At 52.9% G+C, this 24726-nt stretch overlaps 2 protein-coding genes across 4 annotated transcripts; both read right to left on the bottom strand.

The window, feature by feature from the left end:
• Window positions 1–3497: 3497 nt before the first annotated feature.
• Window positions 3498–15541, bottom strand: GDAP1L1 (ganglioside induced differentiation associated protein 1 like 1). The gene is made up of 6 exons (XM_010127979.2): window positions 15138–15541; window positions 12165–12357; window positions 10166–10339; window positions 8011–8108; window positions 7744–7858; window positions 3498–4880 (listed from the first exon to the last, which is right to left on the bottom strand). Exons 1-6 carry the CDS (start codon window positions 15315–15317, stop codon window positions 4537–4539), a joined length of 1104 nt encoding a protein of 367 aa, XP_010126281.1. The 5' UTR covers window positions 15318–15541; the 3' UTR covers window positions 3498–4536.
• Window positions 15542–19797: 4256 nt separating this feature from the next.
• LOC104485578 (oxidative stress-responsive serine-rich protein 1) lies at window positions 19798–24711 on the bottom strand. Of its 3 annotated transcripts, none has more exons than XM_086760435.1 (4): window positions 24621–24711; window positions 23788–23908; window positions 22021–22131; window positions 19798–21456 (listed from the first exon to the last, which is right to left on the bottom strand). In XM_086760435.1, the coding sequence occupies exons 2-4, from the start codon at window positions 23862–23864 to the stop codon at window positions 20772–20774; spliced, it is 873 nt and encodes a 290-aa protein (XP_086616561.1). In that variant the 5' UTR covers window positions 23865–23908; window positions 24621–24711; the 3' UTR covers window positions 19798–20771. The 3 variants fall into 3 exon arrangements, with proteins under 3 accessions (XP_086616561.1, XP_086616562.1, XP_086616563.1); XM_086760436.1 differs by lacking the exon at window positions 24621–24711 and adding an exon at window positions 24455–24592; XM_086760437.1 differs by lacking the exon at window positions 24621–24711 and adding an exon at window positions 24343–24451.
• Window positions 24712–24726: the final 15 nt, after the last annotated feature.

Here is a 24726-nt window from a genome sequence, read left to right on the forward strand (position 1 = left end):
TCATTTGGGCACATTTGGAAATCAGCATGAGGGGAAAAAATAGGAAATTTGTTTGTTGTGAATGCACTCTATCTGAGAATACAAGTTCCAGTCTGTTTTCTCCACTGCTTAAAACCTTCGATTCAATATTATAAATGGCTTGGCCTGACACCTCTCTGATTTATCACTGAGGCCATGCTTTAGGAAATCCTTTAGGGATACAAAGTCTGTCCCTGCTCAGAAAATACTTATGCAAATGTTTTCATTCCCATTCGTACCTATGGGTTTGAACTTTTGTCTGGGAGCAGCCTGCTGAACCTGGGCTGGGACCTCTTCTGTCCTACCGAGGCCAAAGGAGCTTTTCTACAGATTCGAGTAGCAAGAGCAGCTTGGTAGCGTGAACAGATGTGAAATTACCCTCCTACCCTCTGCTGTTCCACAGATAACCGCGCGTGTGGAGTTACAGTAGTTAGCTTTTATGTTGTACGTTGTTTCTTGGTTCTTTGGTTATTTAGTTTTTAATCCCATATTATCATATTTTATATTACCCCTGGCCCTCTCAAAATACTATTATCCTATTATCCCATATTTTAATCCTGTGTATCCCTCAGGAACCTGAGAGATTTAGTTGCTGTCATTGCCTGCATTGTGGATCCAGTCTGGGTGGTGTTGGCGTTGACCTTGATGACGGCAGTGAATGCCACAAAATGCAACCTGATGTTAAGTATTTTTAGAAGCTTTAGTGTTTTCTGTTAGCAGAAAGAGAGTTTCCCCTTGCTTGAAGCAGCAGATCTTACACCATCCTCCTTTCCTTCTTAGCCAGGATACTGAAGTTGCAGTTGAGTGGTAAGGATGTTTTTTTTTAAATTCAGAAACAGAGCAAGACTCAGCAATTAATTTCTCAGAGGGCCACAAGATGGTCACTCAGTATTCTGAGGCAGCCCTTGCTCTCGGTTTCCTTGGCGACCTGTGATGGACAGGGCCTGTGGTGTCTTCCATGTCCCCTGGCAGGCTTGGTTTTGAAATCCTTTATTCTGCATGGAGAGGTCTCCTCCATCCCTTGACAGGCAAAAGAGAAGGCTGCCAGCCAGCTGCAAGACTGGCACGTACGTTTTTCAGTTTTCATAATTGAGTCTTCTGAGCAAAACCCCTAGGAGTAAAAAGATTTCAGAAGCTGTAGTACTACAGATCTGACCATGGGGAGCCTGTTAAACAGGAGACTTGTGAGGGACGAGCGAGTGACCGCTCCTTAGGAGCTCGCTCAGTGTTATGAAGCTCCGTCTCAGAGGTGCTCGAAAGGGCTTGGACCTGACAAATAGCCCCTGATTTTCTTCCCTCTGATAATTAAACGTTCTGCATTTCAGCACAGATACAGATTTTAAGGCCCTGAGGTGCCTAAAAGCACATTTGCCTCTAAAACACAGAGATTTTGAAGGATAAAAATTTGCTTGGGGAAAATAAGTATACATAGGGTAAAGCCTAAGAAGGACCCTAACTGGGGTTGGATCAGGTCCACAGGAGTATTTGATGCGAGATACAGCACGAGCCATTCTGCTCTGTTGTCCAGAGCAGCCAAGCCAGTGCTTCGGCGATAGCACTTTGCTACAGAGTTCCTCAGCGGTGAATTGTAAGGGGTCCCAGAGCAGGCACGTGCTCCCAATAGCATCTCTGAGGTGCCTCACCTTCCAGCCATGCCCCTTGGGTGCCACTGCTACCCACACCTTGCGGAGAGCAAAGCGTAAGGTCCTGGAGTGAGAAAACAGATTTTTTGCTATCGTGTTCATATTTCTGTGTACAGAAAGCACCTCAGACAGTGAACTTCGGGCCAGTGCCGGGCTTATGGCTGTGTAGTGTGGTGGTCTCCCCTTTTAAAAGGAACTAGAGCAGAAAAAGTCTGATTAGGCTCAGATCAGCTTGAGCGAAAGCAACTTTTTATGATGACAGCCTGGGATCACCATAGGGCTGCTTATAGTAACTGGCTAATCTGGAACGATCGGGGTGGTGACACTTACCTCCCAGTTCGTTTCAGCGTGGTCTTCAACATCAATCCAGCCTCTGCCTCTGACAGCAATTGCCTTTTATCGCTCGCACAGGTTGCTTTTCCCTGGGGCAAAGTCCCGGTATTTTCCATTGCAGGGGAACGCGGCTCAGCGACAGGGAGTGGCACTGTCTGCACTGATTTTTGCCTTTTTTTTTTTTTTTTTTTTTTTTTTTTTTAATTTAATCCAAAACAAAGGCTTGCTAGTGAATAGTCCTAGCTGGGAACCTGTACAAAACTCATCACTACAGCATCTGTGGGCTCCCCACAAAGCAACGGGACTGACGGCTCTCGCGTGTTGGTCCAAACTGACCTGCGCCGTGTTCCAGCTGCTGGCCCTGCCTGCCGTGTAACAGTTGTGTGTTAACGGTGTGCTCCAGAACAGAACAAACACCTATTTTCTGCAGTGTTTAGAGTTCTGATTTGCTCTGAGATTTTAAATTTGTTATTTGGTTTAAAAAAAAAAATAGAGCAAAGTAACAAGTATCAGTCTGGCTAAGCAGCTTCCTTCTGCCTCGTTCTTGGTCTGAAATCCTGGGCTCTCTGTGTTTCCTGGCCTTGTACCCCCAGTGATATTCCTTTCTACAGAAAATAAAGGAATCATCAGCTCTTGGAGATCACCAGGGAATGCGTGCATAGAACAACAGGTGAAGGTCAAAGGAGGAAATCCTGGTAAGGGTTTCATGTCAGCGTATCTTTATAACTTCTGTTAGTATCTGCTAATGGACCAGATGAACCACGTGTGGTTGTGTATGCTCTTTCAGATCCAGCAAAAGGGATCACCTCAGAGGACTCTCGTGCCTCCCTCTTCAAAAACAAGCAAAATAACTATTTCTTCCCAAAGTCATTGATACCGTGAGGCAAATCTGTAACTGTGTTTGGGGCGGTGTGCATCTGTGATGTTTCACTTGGCAGCCTCGGCGGATCTTAAATGTGGCCCTGATCACTGGGGGTTACATGGACAACACAGCACCTTTGCAGCCACACAGGGCATTGTATTCCAGGAGCGCATCAGACCAGCCTACTTAATTGTGACAAGCCCAGCGTAAATTTGTGCATTTTGCATTGTCTGATGTCTGTGTGCTCATCCCTTGTAATTCCTGCTAAACAGTCACAATTCCGTGGCTGCCAGGGGGTATCAACAACCAAAGCTGTGGGGAAATCCTGCTGCTTTCCACTACATAAAGATAATTTTTGAGTCGGAGGCAAATGCAATTCATATTGCTTCAGCCACACTTGGCATACGTTCCCGAGCCCGGAGACACAGCGCGACTCGCTAGGAATCACCGGAGCGCTCGGAAAAGCAGCCAGGGGAGGTCCTAGCAGGCTGAGCACTGACAGAAATGAGTGCCTTGGAAGAGGAATACCTATTGTTTCCATGCAAACTTGTACATGAGAAAAAGCACAAACCACCTGCACATCCCTCTGCCCACAGAGCGTTGAGGTAAGAGCGTTGAACGCATTTAGAAATGTGAAGCCGTTACTCCTCCCATATGGTTTATTGAGGATCTCAGTTTTCAAAGCATGAGTAGCAGTGAGGCCCGTTATTCTTTCCAACATGCAAAAGGCACAAGAAAGTCATCAATGTGATTCTGTGCAAAGTGTCTCTAAGAAAACACACAACGAGGAAATGATGGAAAAGAGCCCCCGATGGAAGGGAAAGCCGAAGGGCTTTCAGGAAAGTGCGGAAGAGTTCTGAAAATGGTTGTACTTTTTCAGAGTCCAGATATGCTCAGTCGGTGAAAGATGCTTTGCAAATCCGTGAAAGAAAACTCAAGAGACAGAGCCAAAAGGCTTAAAACAAAAATCTCCTTCATGTGCCAAAATTCAGGATGGAAGTCAAAATTATGTGTCTCAGGAAAAAAGTGCGGCAGTTAAAGACAAACATTAAATTCTTTAAAAAAAAGCCTACCAAAACCAGACGTAGAAAGTGGATACATCCTAAGAGCAGCTCAATAAAAAATATTCCTTTTAATGAAAATAATTTAAAAAATGGATACTTTAGGAACGCAAATCCACCTTGACTGTGACCAGCTACTGCACTCTGCTCCCAGGAAAGCCTCCGAGCACAACAATGCAACGCCTTCTAGGAGAAGAAAGTCCCCACTACCTGCATGTGTGAAATGTGAACACAAACATACAGGACCCAGTAGCCGAGTCCCGTTAGTTAGCCTGGGCGTCAGGGAGTCTTCCCGGGGTTCTCGTCTCTCCCACTGGAGCCGGCTGGTGCCAGAGGCGGCATCGCTTCCCGGGGGGCACAGCTGAGCCCGTGAGCCCCTGAGCCTCTCGCTGGAGTTGAATACTTAAACCTAAAAAAGGCATTTACAAGTTGACGCATTTTTTTTTGTTGTTGTTGTCTTATTTCCTTGCAGTATACGTTTCTACTTCTAGACTATGGAATGTTACATTAAACAATATAATTATTCATTACCTTGCTTCAAATTTCATTACAGTTACTGAGGCTGCATCATAATTTCACACAGCACAGAGACACCAAACTAAACACCAAGCAGCCAGCACTAGATGTATTTTTTCTTTAAGTACCAGTAAGCAAAATATCCCATTCCTCCCAGAGATCCCATCAGGAAGGAGGCTCCGAAGAAGGAGGGAGGTTTCCGCTTGACCAGCCTGAAGGCGTTGGGTACCACTGCGGACAGGAGCGTGGTGTGTATATCTCCCAAAACTTTCCTGAAGGCGAAGCGTTTTTGTATCCTGTCGAAGAAGGACTGTAGGTTAGGTCTGCTGCCATCTTCCCAGTATTTCTTAGATAGTCCCAGAAACTTGAGGCGGTGCAGGGTAGCTCCTAACAAGACATCGGCCAAAGTAAAGACGCATCCGCAGAGCCAGAGTTCACACTTCTGCCCTGGAGAGAGAGAAGCAACAGAACAGGCAGAGTAAGAAGGAACCCTTGGGTGGTCACCTTGCTCAGAGGATCCACGAGGGCAGCAGCGTTTGTATTATACCTGGGGTGTTTTGTCTCAGCTGTCTGATATTGCAAGAGTTCAGACCCAATCTACCAGGCTATGTGATGGAGGACACGTGGGGCCACAAATCTGGGAATACGAGATGATAATTTACGGCCCACGTGAAGATACAACTCGCTGTTTGCAAAATAGCTCTGTTACCCTCTCCCAAGTCAAGAGCAGCAGGAGATGGCATCCTGCCGTACCCAGGAGGTCCCTGGAAAAGGGCCCTTGGCTGCCCTTGAAGGAAGATGCGGTGCAGTGACCCCTTCTGCCCTGTCAGCGCTCGGGGAGAGCAGCAGCGTTTGTCCTTGGCTGCACCGGGAGCTGTTGCAGGAGTGTCACGTTAACTTATCCTATTTTAGGGATGTGAGAAATCCTCAAGAATCAAAAACATGTGCTGGCTGGCCTGGCTGCTCTCCCTGGGTGCTGTCAGGGTGGTCCTGCCTCTGTCCGCTCTCCTGCAGCAGGGACCCCGCTCTGGGACACCAACACTGGCAGCACGTTTGTGCCGAGAGCCAGGTTTTGGGGGAGGCAGGACGTGATGGGAATGGCGGGTGTAAGGAGAGGCACCAAAGCGTTGAGAGCCCCTGATAATGGGTAACCTCACCAGAGAGACATCCAGGAAGAAACGGAGCTGCTGTTAGGCTGGAAGAAGCGGGCTCTGGCCAGGATGGCACTGAACGCTCCTCTGTGGCCTTCAGGGCTGAGGAGCAGGGCTGGGACGGAGCTGAGGGAGGTGCGAGTAGGCAAGAACAGCAGAAGGGCCACAAAACCTGGCCCCATCCAGCCTGAGCCTCCAGCTTTGCACCAAATCATGAATTTTGGGGCTCTTCCACTGTCCTGTGGCTGTTATATCTGGGAGGGAGAGAGCGGCACCTTTACTGCACCCCTCAGCCGGCACCGGTGCTGCCTGCAGGGCCAGGCCAGGGGAATTACTGGTAATTAGCAGCCCTCGTTTGTAGCCGCTTGGCAGCCTGCCTGATCCTGCTGGAGGCACAGCCCAAGAGGACAGATTGCCTGTGCCTAATTAGTCAATAAATGTTTTCAGTGACTAATGAATTGTGGGGGTGCTGCAGCCAGAGCCTCCTGGGTGCTGCAGGGACCCTGAGGATGCTCTGGCTCAGAGGTAAGGGAAGCAGGGCTGAGGTGCCTTGCTCCTAGGCGCTGCTATAGGCAAAGGAGAAAGCAAATGTGAGGATGGCAGCTTTGGGAGGAAGCCCTGCCTCTCTCGACTCTGGGTTGCACCCGCTGCTGAGGTCTGGACCTGGCTGTGGGGTGCCCCAGTGCCTTGCACCCCTTCCCAGTGCCAAGTGGGGCAGAAACACGGGTAAGGGCAACTCGTCCCCTCTGCGTCTGCAGCAGCCCCAGCTTGGACCAGCCTGTCCCAGCCGAGCGGGGTGGCTGTGGCAGGGGGTCACCCTGTGCTCCTGCAGCATCTCCCCCTCCTCCTGCCCTGCCCTGCCCGCATCGCTGCGCCTCGGCCGGCAGCCTGGGCTGCGTGGGAGGAGAGCTGCTGCACTGCGGCTCCTGGGAAGGTGCCAAGGGGCTGGTGCCTGTGCCCGCCGCTGAGATCCTGACCTGGCGGGGGGAGCTTTGGGGGCCAGGAGCAGCACGCAAAGACCAAAGGCAGCAGACTGCTCTGGTGCTGGCAGCAGCAGCAGCCATCCCTCTGCCCCAGGCACGCGGGACATCCTCCAAGGGCACCTCATTATGCTGAGTTCTGCTGAGCTATCCCAGCTCTCGGATCAGTTAATGAGGGTGTTCGTTGGAGGCAATTAGGGCAACACAGGGTGCTGCTGTGAACGCATCAGGGCTCTCAGCAAATCCCCAAAACAGCGCCTTGCAGGGCCCGACCTTGGCACCTCTGAGAGCCCTTCGGTGCGGCCCCGAGCATGACGCACGGCTCCCCGTGGCTGAGGCTGGTCCCAAGGGCAGGGGCAGCCGTGGGGTCGTCCCCTGATTAACTGCATCTGGGCTCTGCTCCAGACCTGGCACCACGGCGCTGGCAGCCGCCAGCCCTGCCAGGGCTGGGGTTATGAGCCCTACCAGCAGCAGGGATGGGAGAACGATGGCGTCATCGTGGGGTGACAGCGGGCCAAGCGATGCCCAGCTGTGCCCATGCATCCCTGTCTGCCAGGGTGGCTCTCGACAGGCCCCCAGCAGCTCGTATTTGATGTCAGGGATGGCTGGTGTTGCTCTCTCCCACCCACTGGCGTTTGACGCAGGTACTAGAAAAGCTCCCACCCTTCCAGGGCCCCTCAAATTCCCATTGGGTTTCCCTGCCTGTGCTCCTCTGGGACGTGCTGCAGCCTCGCAGCTGGCGGGGGGCTTGGCTGTGGGACACGTCCCCAGCCCTGCACTTTTGGCAGTCTGTGCTCCTCGTGCTGCAAGAGCCTGAAGCCAGTCTGCTCCTTCCTGAATCAGCCAGGGCATCAGTCACTGGTGACCCCTCACTGAGACAGAGGGGACCTGCCACCACCCTGTGATGACTTTGGAGCTCCCCCAGAACAGCCATGAGGACAGAGATCTCGCTGTCCCCTGTGGCGAGGGGCACAGGGGCTCCCCAGAGCAGGGGTGGTTTGCCGGAGGTTAGTAAGACCACATCTGCCATGGCATCCAAAAACAGGAGAGCCCAGTGGCAGCCCCAGCCCCCAATGAACCTGAACGGTGTTTCACCAAGTGCAAAGCCATCACCTGTTCCTGGCATTGCACCTCAGCCTCGTGTGGAAAAACACCCCCTAAACTCAGTCTAGCACCTACCTTGGTACTCCAGTTTCCTCTTCTCCAGCTCAGCCTCAATCTGGTCTAGCACCATTCCCAGCTCACCAAGGATCTTCTTCAAGTAGTTCACATCATCATGCTCCAGGATCTTGGCCTGGGTGGAGACTGGGGTTAGGATGGGGGATGGATGGATGGACACATGTCCTTGCAATTGCGCAGGGATGTGAGGCACGAGGTGCCCATGGCAGGTCCATGGGTCGTGTCCCCCCACCACCAAAGAGATGTGTGTGGCTTTGACCCACTTACCATGAGCTTCTTCTGCTTGGAGAGGTAGGGCTCTGATAGCTGCGGCTCCTCTTCGTGGTCCAGCTTCATCAGCTCCGTGCTGGCGTTAGCCAAATGTCCTACGGGGAGACAGACAGAGGGGCTGGTGTAGGGATGACTGGTATCTAGGGTGGCTGGTATCTAAGCACCTTGTCCTGCATGGAAAATAGCTATGGCACCAGGAAAAACACCCCAGAGAGGTAAAATGGGCCAAATTCATGGCTTGCTGCCACCATGTCACTGTAGGGCATTGCATGCCCTCCCAAGGGTACGTGGCTTCCTCAGCCCTCCCATCCGCTCATGGCAGGGCAGTGCTGACTGCGGGGTACGGCAGGTTCCCCTCCCTGGCCCTGGCAAGCTCCAGCTCTGCAGGTTTCAGGGGAGGTTCAGCTCTTCATTTCCTCTACTGGATTCATACTAGAGCTGCCAGCAGATCTCTGTCTCTCACTGTTTTAAGAACAGCCCTGAGCTGCTCCATAACCTGGTTCCTGCAGCTCCGTCCCCAGCCAGTCGATCCTTTGGGATGTCTGAGCCGGCTGCCCGCGAGTGGGTGTGCACGTGTGAGCAGCAGAGGAGGGGATGCTCCTTCCTGAATGAAGCTGTCTTGCCCTGGCTCAGTGTCTGGAGATGCAATTCTGTAGCGTGAAGCCCATCATGAGCACGGGAGAGACACCCACCTTCCTCCCCGCCCAGGGCACGGGAGGGCTGTGAAGGGCTTTATGCAAGGGAGCTAACAGAGGGAAAGGAGAAGGGTAAATGGAAGAACAGACCACGAGATGCAAAGTAACACCTTAGGGATGACTTAAGTTACCTGAAGTGGGCTAATCTCTTCCTGCCAGGGACCTTCTGTCTCTCCCTCCTTGTTCCCCCTAAAGAGGGCTTGGCTCTGCCAATGCGTGGGTGCAGGAGGTGCCAGGGCGGCAGCCAGCAGTGGGCTGTACGCTGCCACAAAATGGTGAAACTCCCTATTTTCCACCACAAGCCTTGAAGCTCAAGCTCACTAAGGCTCCCAGCCAGCTCTCCTGGGGCTGTAACTTGGAGGGAAGCCTGGATATCACCCTGGTTTCATTGCCCCTGGGAGAGCCTGGCCCTCAGTTCACCCTCTCCTTGGGACACAACTACATGGATTTGCCTCGGCACCCACTGCAACGGAGCAGCTGAGCTGTTCCCTGGGTGTAGGAATGTGTTGGGGACGAAGGGCACCACTGACACTGGGGCATCCCACAGCCCCCCTGTTGCAATGGCTTGGGAAAAACACCACCAGTGAGAAAGTTTGGATGGTGAGATATTTTTAAGGACCTTGGCAGAGTGCTGAGGAGGTGATGTGAGGCAGGTGGGGTCAAAAGCCATCACAGCAGCACCCTTTGGGGAGGGATGGGCTCTGCACCCTGCATCTGCCTGAGGTCTGGGGGTAGATGTGACACTTGGGGACGCAGTGAAAGCAGCCTGTGCAGGGTGCCAGCAGAGACAGGGCAGACGACGAGACACCTCAGGAACAGCCTGTTTCTCTTTGTGTGCACATGCACATGCACCCCGTTTCAGAGGGTGATAGCTCAGACAGCTGAAGGGACTGCGGGGGGAACAGCGTTTGCTGTTTGGGTCCAGAGCCTAAAGGAAGGGAGAGATGTGGGGCACACTGGTGCCCTTTGAACAAGGTCACTTTTCTGGCAAGGGACTCTCTCCAGGAGTGATCCTCGCTGTTGAGTTAATTTAAGCATCGTCAATGTTTCATGAGTGCTTGAAGGTCAGGTACGCAGTCTTATGCCAATTCATCCTCTGTCTGCAACTCAGTCGGGCTGTACTCTCCCACCTGTGCCCTTAGAGCTACTGGAGGGAGAGGGGATGCGTGGGAGAGGGAGTAAATCTGTGTGCCCTAGAAAGAGCTGGTGAAGAAACGTGCATGGCCCATGGGAGCTCAGACACCTCTGGGGCTAGGAAGCCTCCACAGGGTGCCTGCAGCTCCCAAATTAATTTTGCTTTGGCATTTCCCAGCTCTGTCCCTGCCCGTGTTGGTGGAAAGGAGAGATGAGCAGGGTGGCTGGCCAGACCGCGGAGCCAAACCGAGCTTGAAGGAAGGGCTGGGGGAGCCATCCCGCCGGCGCCGGCCCTGGGCAGCCCCGCCGGAGAGGCAACTTACTGCGGATCTCAGCAGTCGCGTACTTTGGGATCATGGAGTCGGTGGTGAGCTCGGGGTGCAGGATGCAGCCGTGTGTGTAGGCGTCCATGGGCAGCGAGTCCAGCAGCTCCCGGTACTGCAGCACCCGCGAGTGCAGCAGGCTGCCCGGCTCGGGGATCAGCTGCGTGACGTTTTCTGCGAGCGCAAAGGGAAAGCTGTTAGCAGGACACTCATTAGTGGCTCGTTAGCCTGCGCGGGACACCAGCCTGCAGTCCTGGCTTGAGCCACCTCTGAGCAGGGCTGGCTGGGGCGGTGCGGTAACTCAAAACCGTACCCCGTGCTCAGCTGGCATGAGAGATAACCAGAGGTGGGCAAACCCACGGGATCACAGGGACGTGCACGCCTGTCGTTACCCAGCCCCGCAGCCCCCGCGTCCCCAGGAGCTCAGCACAGCAAGCCCTTCACCTCTGCAGCCCCTCAATTTGTACACTGCGGCTTCACATCTCTCCAAAGGAGAACAAAATCTTCCCATTCTGCAGAAAAAAGCTAAGACACAGGGATTTGAGTTTGGACTCCCCTGAGTTACGGACTCATTACACTAGTGCAATCCAGAGCCACTGCCCCGTCCGGCAGCGAGACGGAGCAACCACAATGAAATATTGGAATGCTGGCTGCCAGCCCGCAACCTTCAGCACGTCCCAGGGAGGTTTTTTGGTGGGATGGCGCTCACTCTGCCTTTGCATGCCATGGTGGACCTGCACTAGGAGTCAGCAAGGGATGGGCCGTGCAAAGGTGGGATGGAGGGGGGCTTAGAGGATGGAGCTGGGGGCTGCAGCCCTTGGAGAGCCCCTCGCCCAGGTTCTGAGATGCATTGCCACCAGCCAACTCATCAGCGGTTTCTTGGCACTGCTGGGCAGTGCCCTAGTGAGAGGCACCCTCAAAGGTGGCTTGTTGGTGCTATTCGCTGCTTTTTTGGGGAAAGAAAACCATTGCTCATTGCACCGCCCCTCACTGACAGCTGAGCCTCAGGGTTTGTGTAAGCATCTGAAAAAGACTATGCTCCGAGCCCAGGGGAAAACACAACTCAGTGAATACACCTTCTTACGAATGCATTTTCAAGCTTTGCACCTTTCTGTCAGGTGGGAGATTCCTCCTTGGACCAACACCGTGGCATCCTGGCAATGCTTTTGCCAGCCAGTGCTGGTAGAAAATGACTTGGGGCAGAGCACGAAGCAGGCAGGGATGCTCCGGGCCCCTTCCCTGGAGCTTCCCCTCTCCATTTCTCAGCAAAAAGGTAAGAAATTGCACCTGGCTGGAAAATCTCTACAACAGGAGTTTCCCAGCGCACGGGCAGTGCAGTGTCCCCCTCCCGCTGAGGACAGCCTGTTGTCACATATGCCGGACCACCTGCCCTTCGCAGAGGCCGGGCGAAGTGGTCCAGGGACCACAGCCCCACAGATCAACGCTCCCCGCTGCCTCGCGGCCCCGGGGCTGCCGCCGTGCAGGAAAGCGGCTGCCGTTCCCCAGGAGCCGCTGCCAGTGCGGGCTCCTCCTGACCGATCCCATCCCATCCCATCCCCGCTGCCCGCCGGTGAGTGAGCATTGTGCCTCCACCAAGCAGCACCAGCATGGCGGGGCCGGGAGAGGACAGCAGCTGAGCTGGCGAGATGCCCTTGCTTCAGGAGCTATTTTGAGATGGTTTTGATGTTTCTGTTGCAAGGGGAATGGATGCTGGGGCGAACGTCGTGACGGCACAGCCCGAGCTCCCGGCTCAGCTTTGAAGCCTCTCCGGCAGAGCGTCCCAGCCTGACAGCCCGCAGGTTTGGGGAAATGAGGGCGAAGGGGCGTGAGATGCTGGGGAGAGGCTGCTTGCCGCAGCGGCCCTGCAAAGAGCTGCCTTTGAACACTGTCCCAGCATCCCAGTGTGCTGAAATTTTAAAGGACGTAGTGCATGCATTTGGCAAACAGCATCTGGATTAGACCCGAGTTTCCTCTGAGATGCAGCCCTCTCCTCCCTTACCTCCTGTGAAGTTCTTCTCCATGTAGTCGATGATCTGGTTGTAATCGCTGATGATGTTGTCCCTGTGGATGATGACAGGCACCTCCTCCCCCAGGTTGAGGCGCATGAACCAGGGCTCCTTGTGCTCCATCAGCGGCATGCTGACGTCCCGCTCCTCACAGGGCAGCCCCTTCTCTGCAATGACCAGCCGCACCTGGGGCAGGGGACCGGGGAGAAAGGGCTCAGCACCACACACCAAGCCAGCCCCGAGAGCCCCACTGCCCCATCGCACCTCCCTGGCCCTCCCCTGCCGCGTAAGCACAGTGATGTGCCAGGACGCACGCTCATCCTGCAAGAAGCCAAGCACTCTTGGCATGGGGCAGTTGAAAAATCCAGGCAGCCAAGCGAGGCTTTGCCTTCCCAGCAAACAGGGGGAGACCCAAACCCTTCCTAACTTTGCAGGATCATGGACCATCCTCCCTCTGGTCACTGGTGGCCCATGAGACAGGCGGAGGGGCTGGTGGGCTGAGAACCCATCCCATGGCAGCAGGTGGAGGGAGGTGGCAGCTCCCCAGCTGTGGGGGATCAGTGATGCTGCTGAGGGTCCCAATATAGCCCAGCACACAGCTGAGGAGGAAGAGGAGGAGGCAGGGGCTGCAGCAATGCTATACTTTGTGCTTGCACCCAGTGGGTCCTGCTGCCTGGCTGAAGGAGACCTGGATGCTGACTCAGGTATGTGCTGGCCTCCGGGGTGGGCTCTGGCTTTACCAGCCCTGTTTTGAGCAGGCGGGGTGCTGTGTTTTGTGGAGGGTTTCAAGCAGCCTGCATGGCATCCCTCCTCCTCCACGCTGCCAGGGGCATTGCCTGCTGCCTTCACACCTCTTGTGCTGAACCTGCTGCTTTCCCCTGCTGCTGCCGCCCTCCTCCAGCCCCGGGCCAGCGAGCGGCACGGCTGGGCTGGCACCCACTTGTCTCACGGGTGGGAAAGCCGAGTCCAGCGGTGCGGAGAGGCAGGAGTGAAGCTGAATGTGGGACACCGTCCTCATCCACGTCCCCATGGCCAGCCCTCGGGGCTGAGCCTGCTGCTTTGCTCTGTGCTCAAGGTGGTGTTGAATGTGCATTTTAGGCTTCTGGGTTATAAAAATCTGACTGTTATGAACTAAGTGTGTCAATCAGGAAAAAAAACCCGCAACCTTCTGGGGATGTGAGACAGCTACATCTTACGGAATCACTGAGTGAGGGAAAAGTGCTTGTTTTCCTCCAGCTAGCCTCAGCTAAAAATACAACTTGACAAATATAAGCATTTCTATTAGTACTTCACAGTTCCTGAGGAATTAGTCATTAGTTATTAACAGGGCTGGCAAATTAATTTTTTCTTTTCAAGCCAAACAAGGAAAAGCCTGAGTCCCTCAACTGCAACTTGCTCTCGGCCTCTTCCTCCCAGCTGATGGATCAGCCCTGGGCAGGAGCACCCGGGGCATCCGGCTCCAAACTCCCCGTGCTTCCCTGTTTTGTTCTGGAGAGCCGAGGCCGAAGGCCTGGCATCAGGCAGCGGGGGCTGGAGGGCTCTGCTCCTGGGGTAATCCCGGTGCCTGTGGGTGAGGGGAGCCCCTGCCAGCGCCCCGAGGAGAGGTCCCAGCCAGAGGTGGTGAAACGCACCCAGACCCCCCCAGCCAGTTCCTGCAGCGCCGGCCGCCTGCAATGGGGCATCTTGTATAAAAGCCCAACGCTGGCTGCAAAACTCCAAAAATCCCTTTGCAGGGAGGGTCAGAGCCTGGTGGGGGCTCAGGATCCCTCCCACAAACAGCCCCAGCACCTTGGGGGTGCTTCTGAGCAGCTCCCGGGGCAGAGCTGGAAAAGCTTCACCCGCAGCCGGCGTGGAGCAGAACTCCTCTGCCTGGGGGGTCCCGTGCAGCCCCCTCCGCTCCCTGCCCTGTGACGTCCATCACACCAGCTGTGCTCGCCTGCCTTCCAGCAAACGCTTTTCCCTTGCAAGTGACCTCAAAAGCGAAGCTCGAAGCGGGGCCAGCGGGTGCTGTGGCTCGAGGCGTGCCCCACTCCATCCCCGGCCCCGCAGAGGTGGGGCCGGTTGTAGGAAACCCCGCACGAGAGGCACCTTAACCGCTGCCTCCCTGCTGCTCGTGGCCAAACGGACAAGATGGAAAAATAGCGGCAAGCCCAGCGCGAGGCGGGGGAGCCGGGCGCGAGCATCTCTCGGCGGTGCGGATCAGAAGCCCATTAGTCACCCGCCGCTGGCAGCGGCCGAGGCGAACATGTGCAGCCACCCTGCTGCATTGGGCATCCTCCCCTCTCTTTGCGCCTGTGAGCGGGAACGGGTGTTTCCCCCACCCCTCTGAACAGCCCCTTCCCCGTGTCATGTGCGTGGTGTGGGAATGATGGGGGGTTTGGGGCCGGGAGAAGGTCAGGTTTGATACACAGCTGGTGCGCTGAAAAATGAGCATTTACTATCGCCTGGAAAACGTGATTTCTCACTGGGGCACCCCGCAAATAGGATTTCCAGGGCGCTGCTGCAATGTTGGGGGTAAATCATCGCTGCGTGCCGGGGTCTGCTGCCTGGAAGCAGCCCAGCTCAGGGGCTGCCTCCCCCTCTCCCCAGCAGCAGGGTGGTCCTGGGGCCCGGCTCAGCCTTTGTCTGTGCTCCTGGCCACGCCGGGGTGGGCTGTGAACAAGTACCAAGCCGGGGTGGCTCCCGCTGCAGCCACGATCCCAAAGCCAAAGCAGAATTTGGCTGAGCCCCCCCTCCATCCCCATCCCTCCCCAGGCAGATGCTGTTAAAACGCAGAACCGCGGGTACAAAAGAGCTGCCCAGCCACGCGCCTCTGCCCTCGCCAGCCCTGGGGATGAGCCCCCTGCTCTCCCTGTGACAGCATCCATCCTCTCCAGGCGAGGGGATGCCCTGGGGACCGGAGGTGATTCTTCCCCGAGAACCCGGCCGAGCAATTTTTATTTTTTTTTTTTTTTTTTTTTTGGTACCTTTTGTGAGCTGAAGGACTGGGTCCAGTGGTACAAAACCAGTCTGTCCTGGGATTTGAGAGCGGGGTCTGTCGGGTCTTGGTTTTCCTCCCCCTCCGTGGATTTCCCTGCGTCGTTCTCCAGCGCCGAGATGGGCCACCAGCTGCAGTTGGTGGGAGTAACATTATTGGGAGTCGCCATGACAGCCTGCGAGCGAGCGGGGAGAGGGATGAGGGAGCGAGCGGCGCTAGCCCAGCATCACATGGGCTCCTGCCAGCAGCATCACTCCCGGGGCAGCTCCATCTCCCCGGCTGGGGTGGGCAGCGCAGGGCGGTGGGTGCCAAGGGGTCACGGGAGAGGATGGTGGCGGTGGCGTGGGTGAAATCGCAGCCCGTCCCCGCTCATGGTGGGGCTCCCACGGAAACGTGCCGCGCTCGCAGGCATCGCTTCCACAGGCGAGTCGGCAGCGGAGGCTCCTGCTGCCTTGCCAGCTCGGCAATCCGGGGCAGCTCCAACCCCTGCGGCTCCTTAGGAATATTTTGCAGCAAAGACCGAGATGATTGTTTTTGACTGGTTTGGACATGGCAGCTATGTAATAAACAGCCACACTGATGGACAGTGGCTTTAAAACATCTGGCAGGTGTGTTGCCTGCCTTGCAACCCTCACGGAACGAAGCAGCAATGGCTCTTTAAAGGTGTTCAGTCATTTTTGGAGAGCACAGATAAATTACTGCCTAACGGGTGTCGTCCAGCCTGTACCGGGGTAAAGCCCAGAGCCCTCGCTGCATAACAGAGCCCCTGGGGTGCCGGGCCAAACCGCACGAGCCCTCCTGCGCCAAAGCAGGCACGGTCGGGGATCGTTTCCAGAATTAGCAAGGAGTGTTGCAATTGCAAACTGGCCAGGTTTCTGCTGCTTGGAGAGCGCGGGGGCTTCCGTAGCTGCTGCCGGCTGGGTGCTGCGAGCATCACCCAGGGGTTTGCGGGCAAACGCCTGTGGACAGCTGACACGGTCCTAGACACAGCGAGCTGGACATTCGGGCCTGCGCATTATGGCACTCGGCTCCATCACGCTCCATCTCCAGCAATCAGGCAGCCTGGAGATAAATTCCTACGCATGGGACTGGCTGCCAGTGCCATAGGGTAAAGCCAGCCCAGTTCTGGGGGTCACAGGGGCAAGTTGTGGAGAGGATGGAGGACTGGGCTCTGCAGGCTTGGTCTTGGGGCTGAGAGAGGGCTCTGGGTGCGAACGTGGCTCCTCCACACACTGTTCCTGTGTACAACCAGACTGGAGCAGGTGAGGTCACCCCAGGGGTGGAGGGAAACGGGACGGTTTGGGAGAGCCGGTTCAAGTGGGGAAACTGAGGCACGCTTTGCCCAAGAGCACTGGGAGGGAGCGGAGCCAAACTGGAACCCGGCTGCACAAACACAGCGAAAGGAGCGATTTTCTGAGGGCTGGGAGGTGAAAACGAATCCTTTGGTGTTGTGACGTCCCGCTCCCAAGGGTGCTTAGGAGGGTGATGACGGAGGGCTGAGGCTGGGAAGTGCTCTGCTCTGCCCTGCCTCCTCCCTGCCTTCTTCTCCATAGGCAGCAGGTCCCCAAACCACCCTCCCTCCCCAGCCTGGGCTTTCCCCAGTGCTGCTGGAGACCCCGCGCTGGCCTCGGGGACACCCAGGGAAAAGACTCTGGCTTGGCCTCTGCTCTGGGGCTGCAAAGTCAGGGCGGTGACCTGCGCGGCTGCAAATTCGGAGCAAATTGGGCTTTAAATAAAAAGCTGGCACCATTGTGTGGAGTTGTCCTGCCCTCTGCTCTGCAGCCTCCTCTCCCAGCCGCTCCGTGCAGGAGAGCCCTCACTGCCCCAAAGCATCTTTTGGGGCTCCCCTCACTGGAAAGGGCCACCTCTGGGTTTAGGGAAGGAAAGGAGCAGCTTGACCAAGCAGAAGCGGTTCTCTCCTGCGGATTGCTGTCCAGAAAGCCCCATCTAGTGGCGTATTTTGTGATGAATTAATGCTGCACCGTTGGGAATAAAAAATGATAAGTTGCTTCATCCCTCTGGGTCCTGCAGGTACGTGGCACCTCTGGAGGCGCTTATTTATTTAGCTGGGGTTTGGCTTGCTAAACTGAGCAAGACTTGATGGGCAGGATGGGTGCCAGCCCCCTTTAGGGATGTCCTGACCTTGCGTGACCTTGAGATCATCCCCCAGCATCGTCCCCAGCTTCCTCGCCTGTGAAAGGGGCCGATGCTGGGCTCCCTATGGGGCGCGGTGTGGCTGGACCCGGTGGCATCAGCAGAGCCCCGGCAGAAGGTGCCATCGGGGCAGGATTGGGGGTGCTGGCGGTTTGGGAACACACAGTCTGGGGTGTCTCCTCTCAGAGCTGATGCAAGTGTTACGGAGGGAAGAGAGCAGGTGGCTGGAGTCGGTCACAGGATTTTGCCAGCACAGAAGCACCTTCCCTGTTTTAGAAGGGTGGGGTGGAAATCAGGCTGTAGAATCAGCTGCATTAATTTTTATTTTTTTTTCTCCTTTCCTGGTGTCCTGATTCAGCGTCTGCCAATGTAAAGCTTAGGTAGGACTCGATTTGACTTCTGTAAGGTAAGAAATAAATTTCATTGATCCAGGGTGCCCTTCTGCATCCCTCTTCAGTTCAACTAGTCCCCAAACTAGACAGACAAGTAACTTGTAAAATGCTGGGGTGGGGGGAAGCCACTGGGAGGAAAACAAACAAACAAGAAAAAAACCACAAAGCACCAGTCTGGATCAGCTGAGATAGGAAGTAGAGAGGTGGGATCCGATCTGAGAAAAGTCCTGGGAGCGCTCCAAGCCCACCAGTGCTTTCTCAGAGGATTTTAGACATGTTCTTTTGCAGATGGACTGCAGGCCCGTCCTGGGGCATCCCTGGACAGAAGAGAGCCCCCAGGCTTGTTGGGGCAGGTAGAGCAGCAGGCTGGGAGCAGTGAGGCTGGCAGGGCTGTGCTCAGCACCGGTTGTACTGGGCCATGTCCAAGGCCAAGCGCTGGTGCTCATCAATCAAGTCAGTTGTGCTGTGCAGGCATTCCCAGAGAAGATGCCGTTTGCCAGTAATGCTTGAGGGTTCGGGCAGGCAGCAAGCAGGAGTCACTGAGTGAATTGGAAGGCTTTGAAGGAACAGTAAGTTTGTGATCGAGTCCTCTCTTAGTGCTCATCATTTCACTAAAATGAGATGGTTTGAGCAATGTGAATGTCGGCAACAACGTTTCGGTACATTTGCTATGAGCCTGGTAGTTGCAGTCAAGAACTCAAAATATCTGTCCTTCCTCTGCCACAGGCAGCACTGGGCATTCTTAAACACTAGCACAAACAGAAATTCAGGCAGAATACAAAACTGCTGAGTTTTTGTCTCTTCCCTCCCCACACTGCCTTTCCTTCCCCCCTCACTACTAGTTACCTCTGTCTTGCATGGGACGCTATGCGAATGTGCCTGGAGAACCCGCTCTCGCTCTTCCCCCCATCCTATCTTGTGGCAATTTGAATTCACTTCTCAGCCCTAAACTGCAGAAGCTATCTTGGACTAGTTTAACTTCCACGATTTGGTTTCCCCACTCTGCCCGGACACAGCAGACCTGCTGCGCACTGTCCTGCTCCACAGCTGGAACTTGTGCCCTTCCAACATTGTCGGTCCCTGCTAGTTTTATATGACTCCAGCTGGAAGGTCTAGACACTTCCAGGGGTTTGTCCTTGTTTATTAAAGAGAAGCAGCAGCATTTGCTGCTCCACAGCAGAAACAACTGCTCCGAGGTGACCTTGAGCCAGCCACCCACAGCAAGTTCCTGGGGAAAAGAGCCTCACTGTGCCGCTTCATAGACCCCCCCCAGCTGAAGAGGGGAGTGGGGACAACCAATACCAGATTTAAATAACTGTATCCGTGCGCGTTAAAGATCTGTGCCCCAGCTGCATACGCACAGGCTCCAGGTCAACGCTCGCCGAAGGGCAGGGTAATTGTTAGAGGCTAAAAGGGAGAAATACTGCATCTGGCAACACCACCTTCAAACGATTTTAAAGAGGGCACAAAACCAAACCGTGAACAGAAACATGAGCAGACACCCTCTGCTGAGGCAGAAAGAGCCTTTGAAAAACAGCAGCAGCAAAGAGAACTAGTACTAAATATTTATGTTCAAAAGCAAAGTATGTATTATACCAGATTTACTCAAGGGAGAAAGAAGGGAAAAAATATGAAAACCAAAACTGTGCGTATGGGTATGCAGGATAGTGCTGGAAGGGGAAGGGAACAGTAAAGTACCAACCTGAGAAAACTTGGAAATCAGTTAAATTTAAAAGTATGAGCCAATATTGAATGCTAAGTAGCTGTGCGACACTTAGGTGTAAAGTAACAGTTTCAGTTGTAGTCCTACGTTAACTTATTTAGATTTATTTGAACTTTAAATCTGAACTTCATGGCTCCACAGTGTGAATTTCAGGGATGATTAGAATAAAATCTACAGATAGCAATTATCATCTAGACTGTCTGAGACTTCTCTAGCAGAGAATACAAGGCCAACTCTTTGTCTGCTATATTCTATTTTTAAACAACTGCTTGTGACTCCTTGGCTTGCTGACCACTGATATTTAAATCGCAGTATTTTACTCAAATGTCGTTGTTTAGCATGTGTGTGTATAGCTGACACCAAAAGTAGACAAGTGTAAGTCAAACTATTCAGGCTTTAATTTGCTGGGTTTTGGCAAATATTTATTAATGCAAGTCTCGGCAACAAAATTTTTTATTTCAATATTTTCAACCAGAAGGAACGTTATAGCTCTACACCACAAAGCCTGTATGATAAACACTTCTTATTTACCCTATTTCCACACTGCTTTGTGTACCAAACGTACTCAGAAACAATCTGCATAGATGGCTCCACCATCTCCACTTCTGAAACAGCATGGCCCAAAAAAACCTATCAGCCTGCTTCACTCCCCTCTAAATTATTCAATCTGTAAAGCACAAATACCAAAATATATTTTTTGCTTCTAAGAGCTTCACTTATCTGCAGAAAAATAGAACTGCTTAAGTGTGAGCTAGTCAGATTATGAAAGAGTCCAAGCATACACCCACACATTCCGGACCTCCCAACAAATTTGTGAGGAGGAAGCATTCACAGTTGGATCCAACTAAAAAGGAGCCACAGCATGTTGGAGGAAAGGAGATCCATCCTATCCAAAATACTGAATGCCTTCTCATGCTTCTCTCTAGAGCAGGATGAGGAGGACAGAGCTGTAGCTATGAAACATTTCTCTAAGTACTGGGACACATTAAGAATGAACCTTCCAAACACTGCAAAATTTCAGAACAAAACCTAAAAGGCTTTTTTTTTTTTTTTTTTTTTCCCAAAACATAGTGAAAATAGCACACAGAGCTTGAATATCCACAGCACAAACCCAAAAACAAAGGGAGTTCATTTGATCTACAGTGCTTTTGTTATGGTATTCAGATACTTTAGTGCATTCTTTTTAGAACTAAGCTTGGAAACTATATTCCATTTTTAATTTTATTAGAAAACTAAACTGTATGAGGCAAGGAAACTTTTGTTCAAACACAGAACAGTGAAAACATGGCACTGGCAAGGCATTTAACCTAATCATTATCACAAACTCTGCTTCGGGATTCTGTATTGCTCTTAGTCAAGTATACATCATTTCTGCCATGTGGGACATTTTCTTGGGAATATATAAGTAGTATTCCATGTATCCCGAAAGATCTTCAATAGTCACGTCATCCACAAAGGCTCGGGCTTGCTCAGAACAAGATCTAGGAGAACTTGATGAGGCTGTCCCACAAGGGGATCTACTTTGAAGAGAGTGGGTGCGGACTCCCAGGACCGCCTTTTCGCATTCAGACAGAACGCTCCGCAAGCCAGAGAAAGAGTACACTTCCATGGCGCGCCACTGTTTGCACCGGCACTGCTTGTCCGTACAAGGGCACTGCTTGCCGTTGCTAAGCATGGATAAGGACTGGAAATCCGAGGTTTGGCTAGAACGCAAGCTAGTTTCAAAGGATGAGGAGAGAGTACGGTAATTCTTTCCCGACTTCTCTAAAGGCTCTTCGGCGGTGAAAGCTTCCAAAGGGTCAGTTCTGTCATCACTGGCCTCAAGGTGAGAATCGTGCCTGTCCTTCGTACCGTGTTCTGCTGTAACGAAAACGTCTGAACTGATATTACTCTTTGACGTGTCGGCCTGGGTCTTGTGTTTCAGCTGGCTGCTGGCTTTTGTATTGCAATACGTAAACTTGGGGGGATGCAGGACGGGAGACTTGGAGCGTCTACGACGTGGGGCTCTTGCTGATCCTCTGGAAGGCTTTCGCACACACCTGCAGGGTTGTAACAGGTGAGCAAGTAGGTCACTCCAGAATCCACACCATAGCTCAATAAGCTCTAAAATATGGCTAAAAACGTTTTAGAAGATTTTTTTTTTTCTGCTTAGAAAAATCAGGTGACTGGTCACTTACAATCTCTGACAGGAACAGTGGAGGAGTCTGAAGAAACTGGGGCTCCCCCAAAGGAGACGCATATAACCAGCCCCATTTTAAAGGACTTCCCCCCCAAATCTTCTCTGTTAAGCAAATGATAGTTTGTCATCCCAAACAGAACTGTAGTGCAGAACCTGGATATCAGTTGGAGCTGCTGGCAGAATTGCACTGAATATCCAGGTACTTCAATACAGAAATAAAATAACCCAAGAAAGAGGTGAGAGGGAGTCGCAAAGGTGTAAGGCTTGAAGAAAAGGACTTCTGAGGAAATCGGTGGAAAGTTTTAGAGAGAAAAGGCATGTTGAAGCAACTAATTAACAACAACTTTCACAGGAAAACGGTACGCAAGTGATAAATGTCTCAAACCAGAAACACACGCAGGGTGCAGTGAATGCAGTGTTTTACCCATGCCATGCCTCCTTTGAGCAGACAGCCTGTTGCTTGGCTCCATCCATGGCTGCTCTTGTCGGTGTTCTGAGAAGCGTCCCGTCACCCACAGAGAGAGCTGCAACACATCTGAGTAAAAAGGGAAATGCCACATTACAGCAGTGCCTGAACGTACTGCTTCAGAGGTCTAGATCCAGCCTATTTGCTTTAGATGCTTCGCTAAGACATTTAAGTTTGCAGCCTGACTTCCTCTCTAGTCAGTGGTTAGAAACAGGATATTACAGAGATTTATCTAACCGCTCTTACTATACTGACCTCCATCAAGCGTCTAAAGATAGGTGAGATGAAATGAAAGGAGGCCAAAATGCCCAGAGGCTGATGCCATGCCCTATTTGTTCCAATATGACACATGAAAGGAATGTAAACTCGGGTTCCAAATGTCCTTGTCAGACAATAGTTGTTAAAAATAGACTGCTACTCATCTAAAATGCAAAGTCAGGAACCCATAACAGCAGGCTAAGCAGGAGTCAGCGGAGGACTGGATGAGGTATAACAGACTAGGACAGGCTGCTAATTTATTTCTCATTAAATGTCTCAATAGATTTCCCAGATAAACATGTAATGAAAGAAAACATCTGGCCCCGGAAGTCCAGACAACAAACATAAATGCCTCAGCGTGCAAATCTGTATTTATGATGTCTGTATGTGTGACTTGGAACACGGGATAGGAACTCGTAAGAAATGAGGCTGAAATTCTAGCAGATGCGCCCAAATACTCTGCCCAAAGTCGGTCTTAAGGGATTGATCACAAGACTTGAACTGTTCAAAACACAAGCTTCTTACGCCTAGCAAGATATCACCAAGAATCAATCAGAATTCCACGCAGTTTGTCACTGGTAATACATCAAAATGGATATGCTTAATAAGCATAGTCCTTGTTAGAGAACAGCTATTTTTTCTACATGTAACAGAAGATCTCCTGAAGTAGAGGAAATGAGTAGCAAAGCAAAATACATTTTAACGCGCAGAGGAAGTAATGAGTTGGCAGTACTGATGGCTATGGAGATGAATTCACAAGGTAACATTCATTATCAACACAAAGCTTTTTCTTGTGTCTGCGAACTCCCAAAAAACATCAGGTGAACTATCTCACAAAGTGCTAGACTGCATAATTTTATTAACTCCTACCTTTAAGGAAGATGCTTATACTACATATTATGAGTATACTCAGTGTATAAGTAAGTTTTTAGTATAAGAATGTCTGCAGACATTTTACGCTACAAAATCCCCCAAAATGAGAAATGATCAGTGCTCATATTTAGCCTGGTGATTTCCAGTGGGACACTACGAAGTGCTGGTGCTGTCCTTCAGATGCTTTCCAAGCAAATCTTCCTGCACTGCAGTAAAGGCTGACAACGTAGCAGAAGACATGAGCGTTTACGTGAATGGACAAACAACTTCTGTATCACACAAGATGACTACGGCTGCCACAACAGTTACGAGTGGGTTCACCGCTTTGGACGAGTCATTTCACATTTTCATATGGTCACTGTGAAATTTCCGTTGGATACTGTGTCAAAATTAGCCAGTAATCAAGTACTGCTTTGCCTATTAGACAGTTATAATGACTGCACTTCATGTGAAGCAATGCAGTTGTCTCCTCTTGGAAAGTAAGGAACCTTTCACCAAATTGCGACCTTTGTTTTGAGATTCAAAAGAACAGAAAACAAATACAAATATGTAATAAGAAAACAAATTACACAGTCTTTTTTGTTGCTCGCTTACCCTGCTGCATCCACTCTCAGCTTTTTGAAAGCTGTTTGCAGACTCTCTTCCTCTTCATCTTTAGCTTCCAAGTCCATTGATGGGCTCTCAGCGTGTAACCAGCTGTGCCATACAGAATAAACTGAAATGCAGAAATCAGGATTTGATGTTGTGGTCTGAATGCACACGGTCTCTACAAACCCCAAATGACATGGGTAAGGGACGCTGGTTCTTCCGTGGGCAATCTCACTGCCTTCTGACCAGACCTGTCCACCACTTTTCACTGTGAACGCCAAACTGTTCTCAGAACAGGCACAGCCTACGCCAAAAATAACGAAATACCTTTTTTTTTTTTTTCTTCCCCAGGAACACACGAGATATATATTCTGTCAACTAGTGTAACTCCAGTTTGAGTTGTGAGCGTGACACCGCCGGCAGAGCCAGCGACAGGCGGGCGCCGCCGCCGCCCGTGACAGCCCAGTGACAGCCCAGCAGGTCACCAGCCTGCGGAACGCCACCGACGCCAGACCTGCAACAGGGCCGCGCCGCCGCCGCCCCCCCGCCGGGCCTGTCAACCTGAAGGCTCCGGAGCCCCCGGCAGCGCAACGCTCCACGGCCCGGGGCCGCGGTTTCGCGCCGCCCGCGCCCTGTCACGGCTCCCGCCAGCTCCCCCGCGGCCTCTCCTCACCGCCCGGGCGGGAAGGCCCGCGGAGGCCGCTCTCCCCCGCCACGCCGCCCGACGCCCCTCCCCGCTGCCCCGGGCCGCCCCTCCGCCGCCAGCACGGCCGTCGAGCGGCTCTCCCGGCGGGGCGGGGCGGGGCGGGGGGGGGGGGAGCCCCGGGCCCCCCACTCACCGCCGCCTCCCAGCCTGGCGCTCCGGGGGCGGAGGGAACCGCGGAGCACAACAGGAAGTGAGGTCACAGCTCCGCGCGGAAGCGCATGCGCGGGCGCGCTGCCCGC

This window comes from Chlamydotis macqueenii, chromosome 16, assembly GCF_036417535.1.
Source record: "Chlamydotis macqueenii isolate bChlMac1 chromosome 16, bChlMac1.mat, whole genome shotgun sequence".
Lineage (NCBI taxonomy): Eukaryota > Metazoa > Chordata > Aves > Otidiformes > Otididae > Chlamydotis > Chlamydotis macqueenii.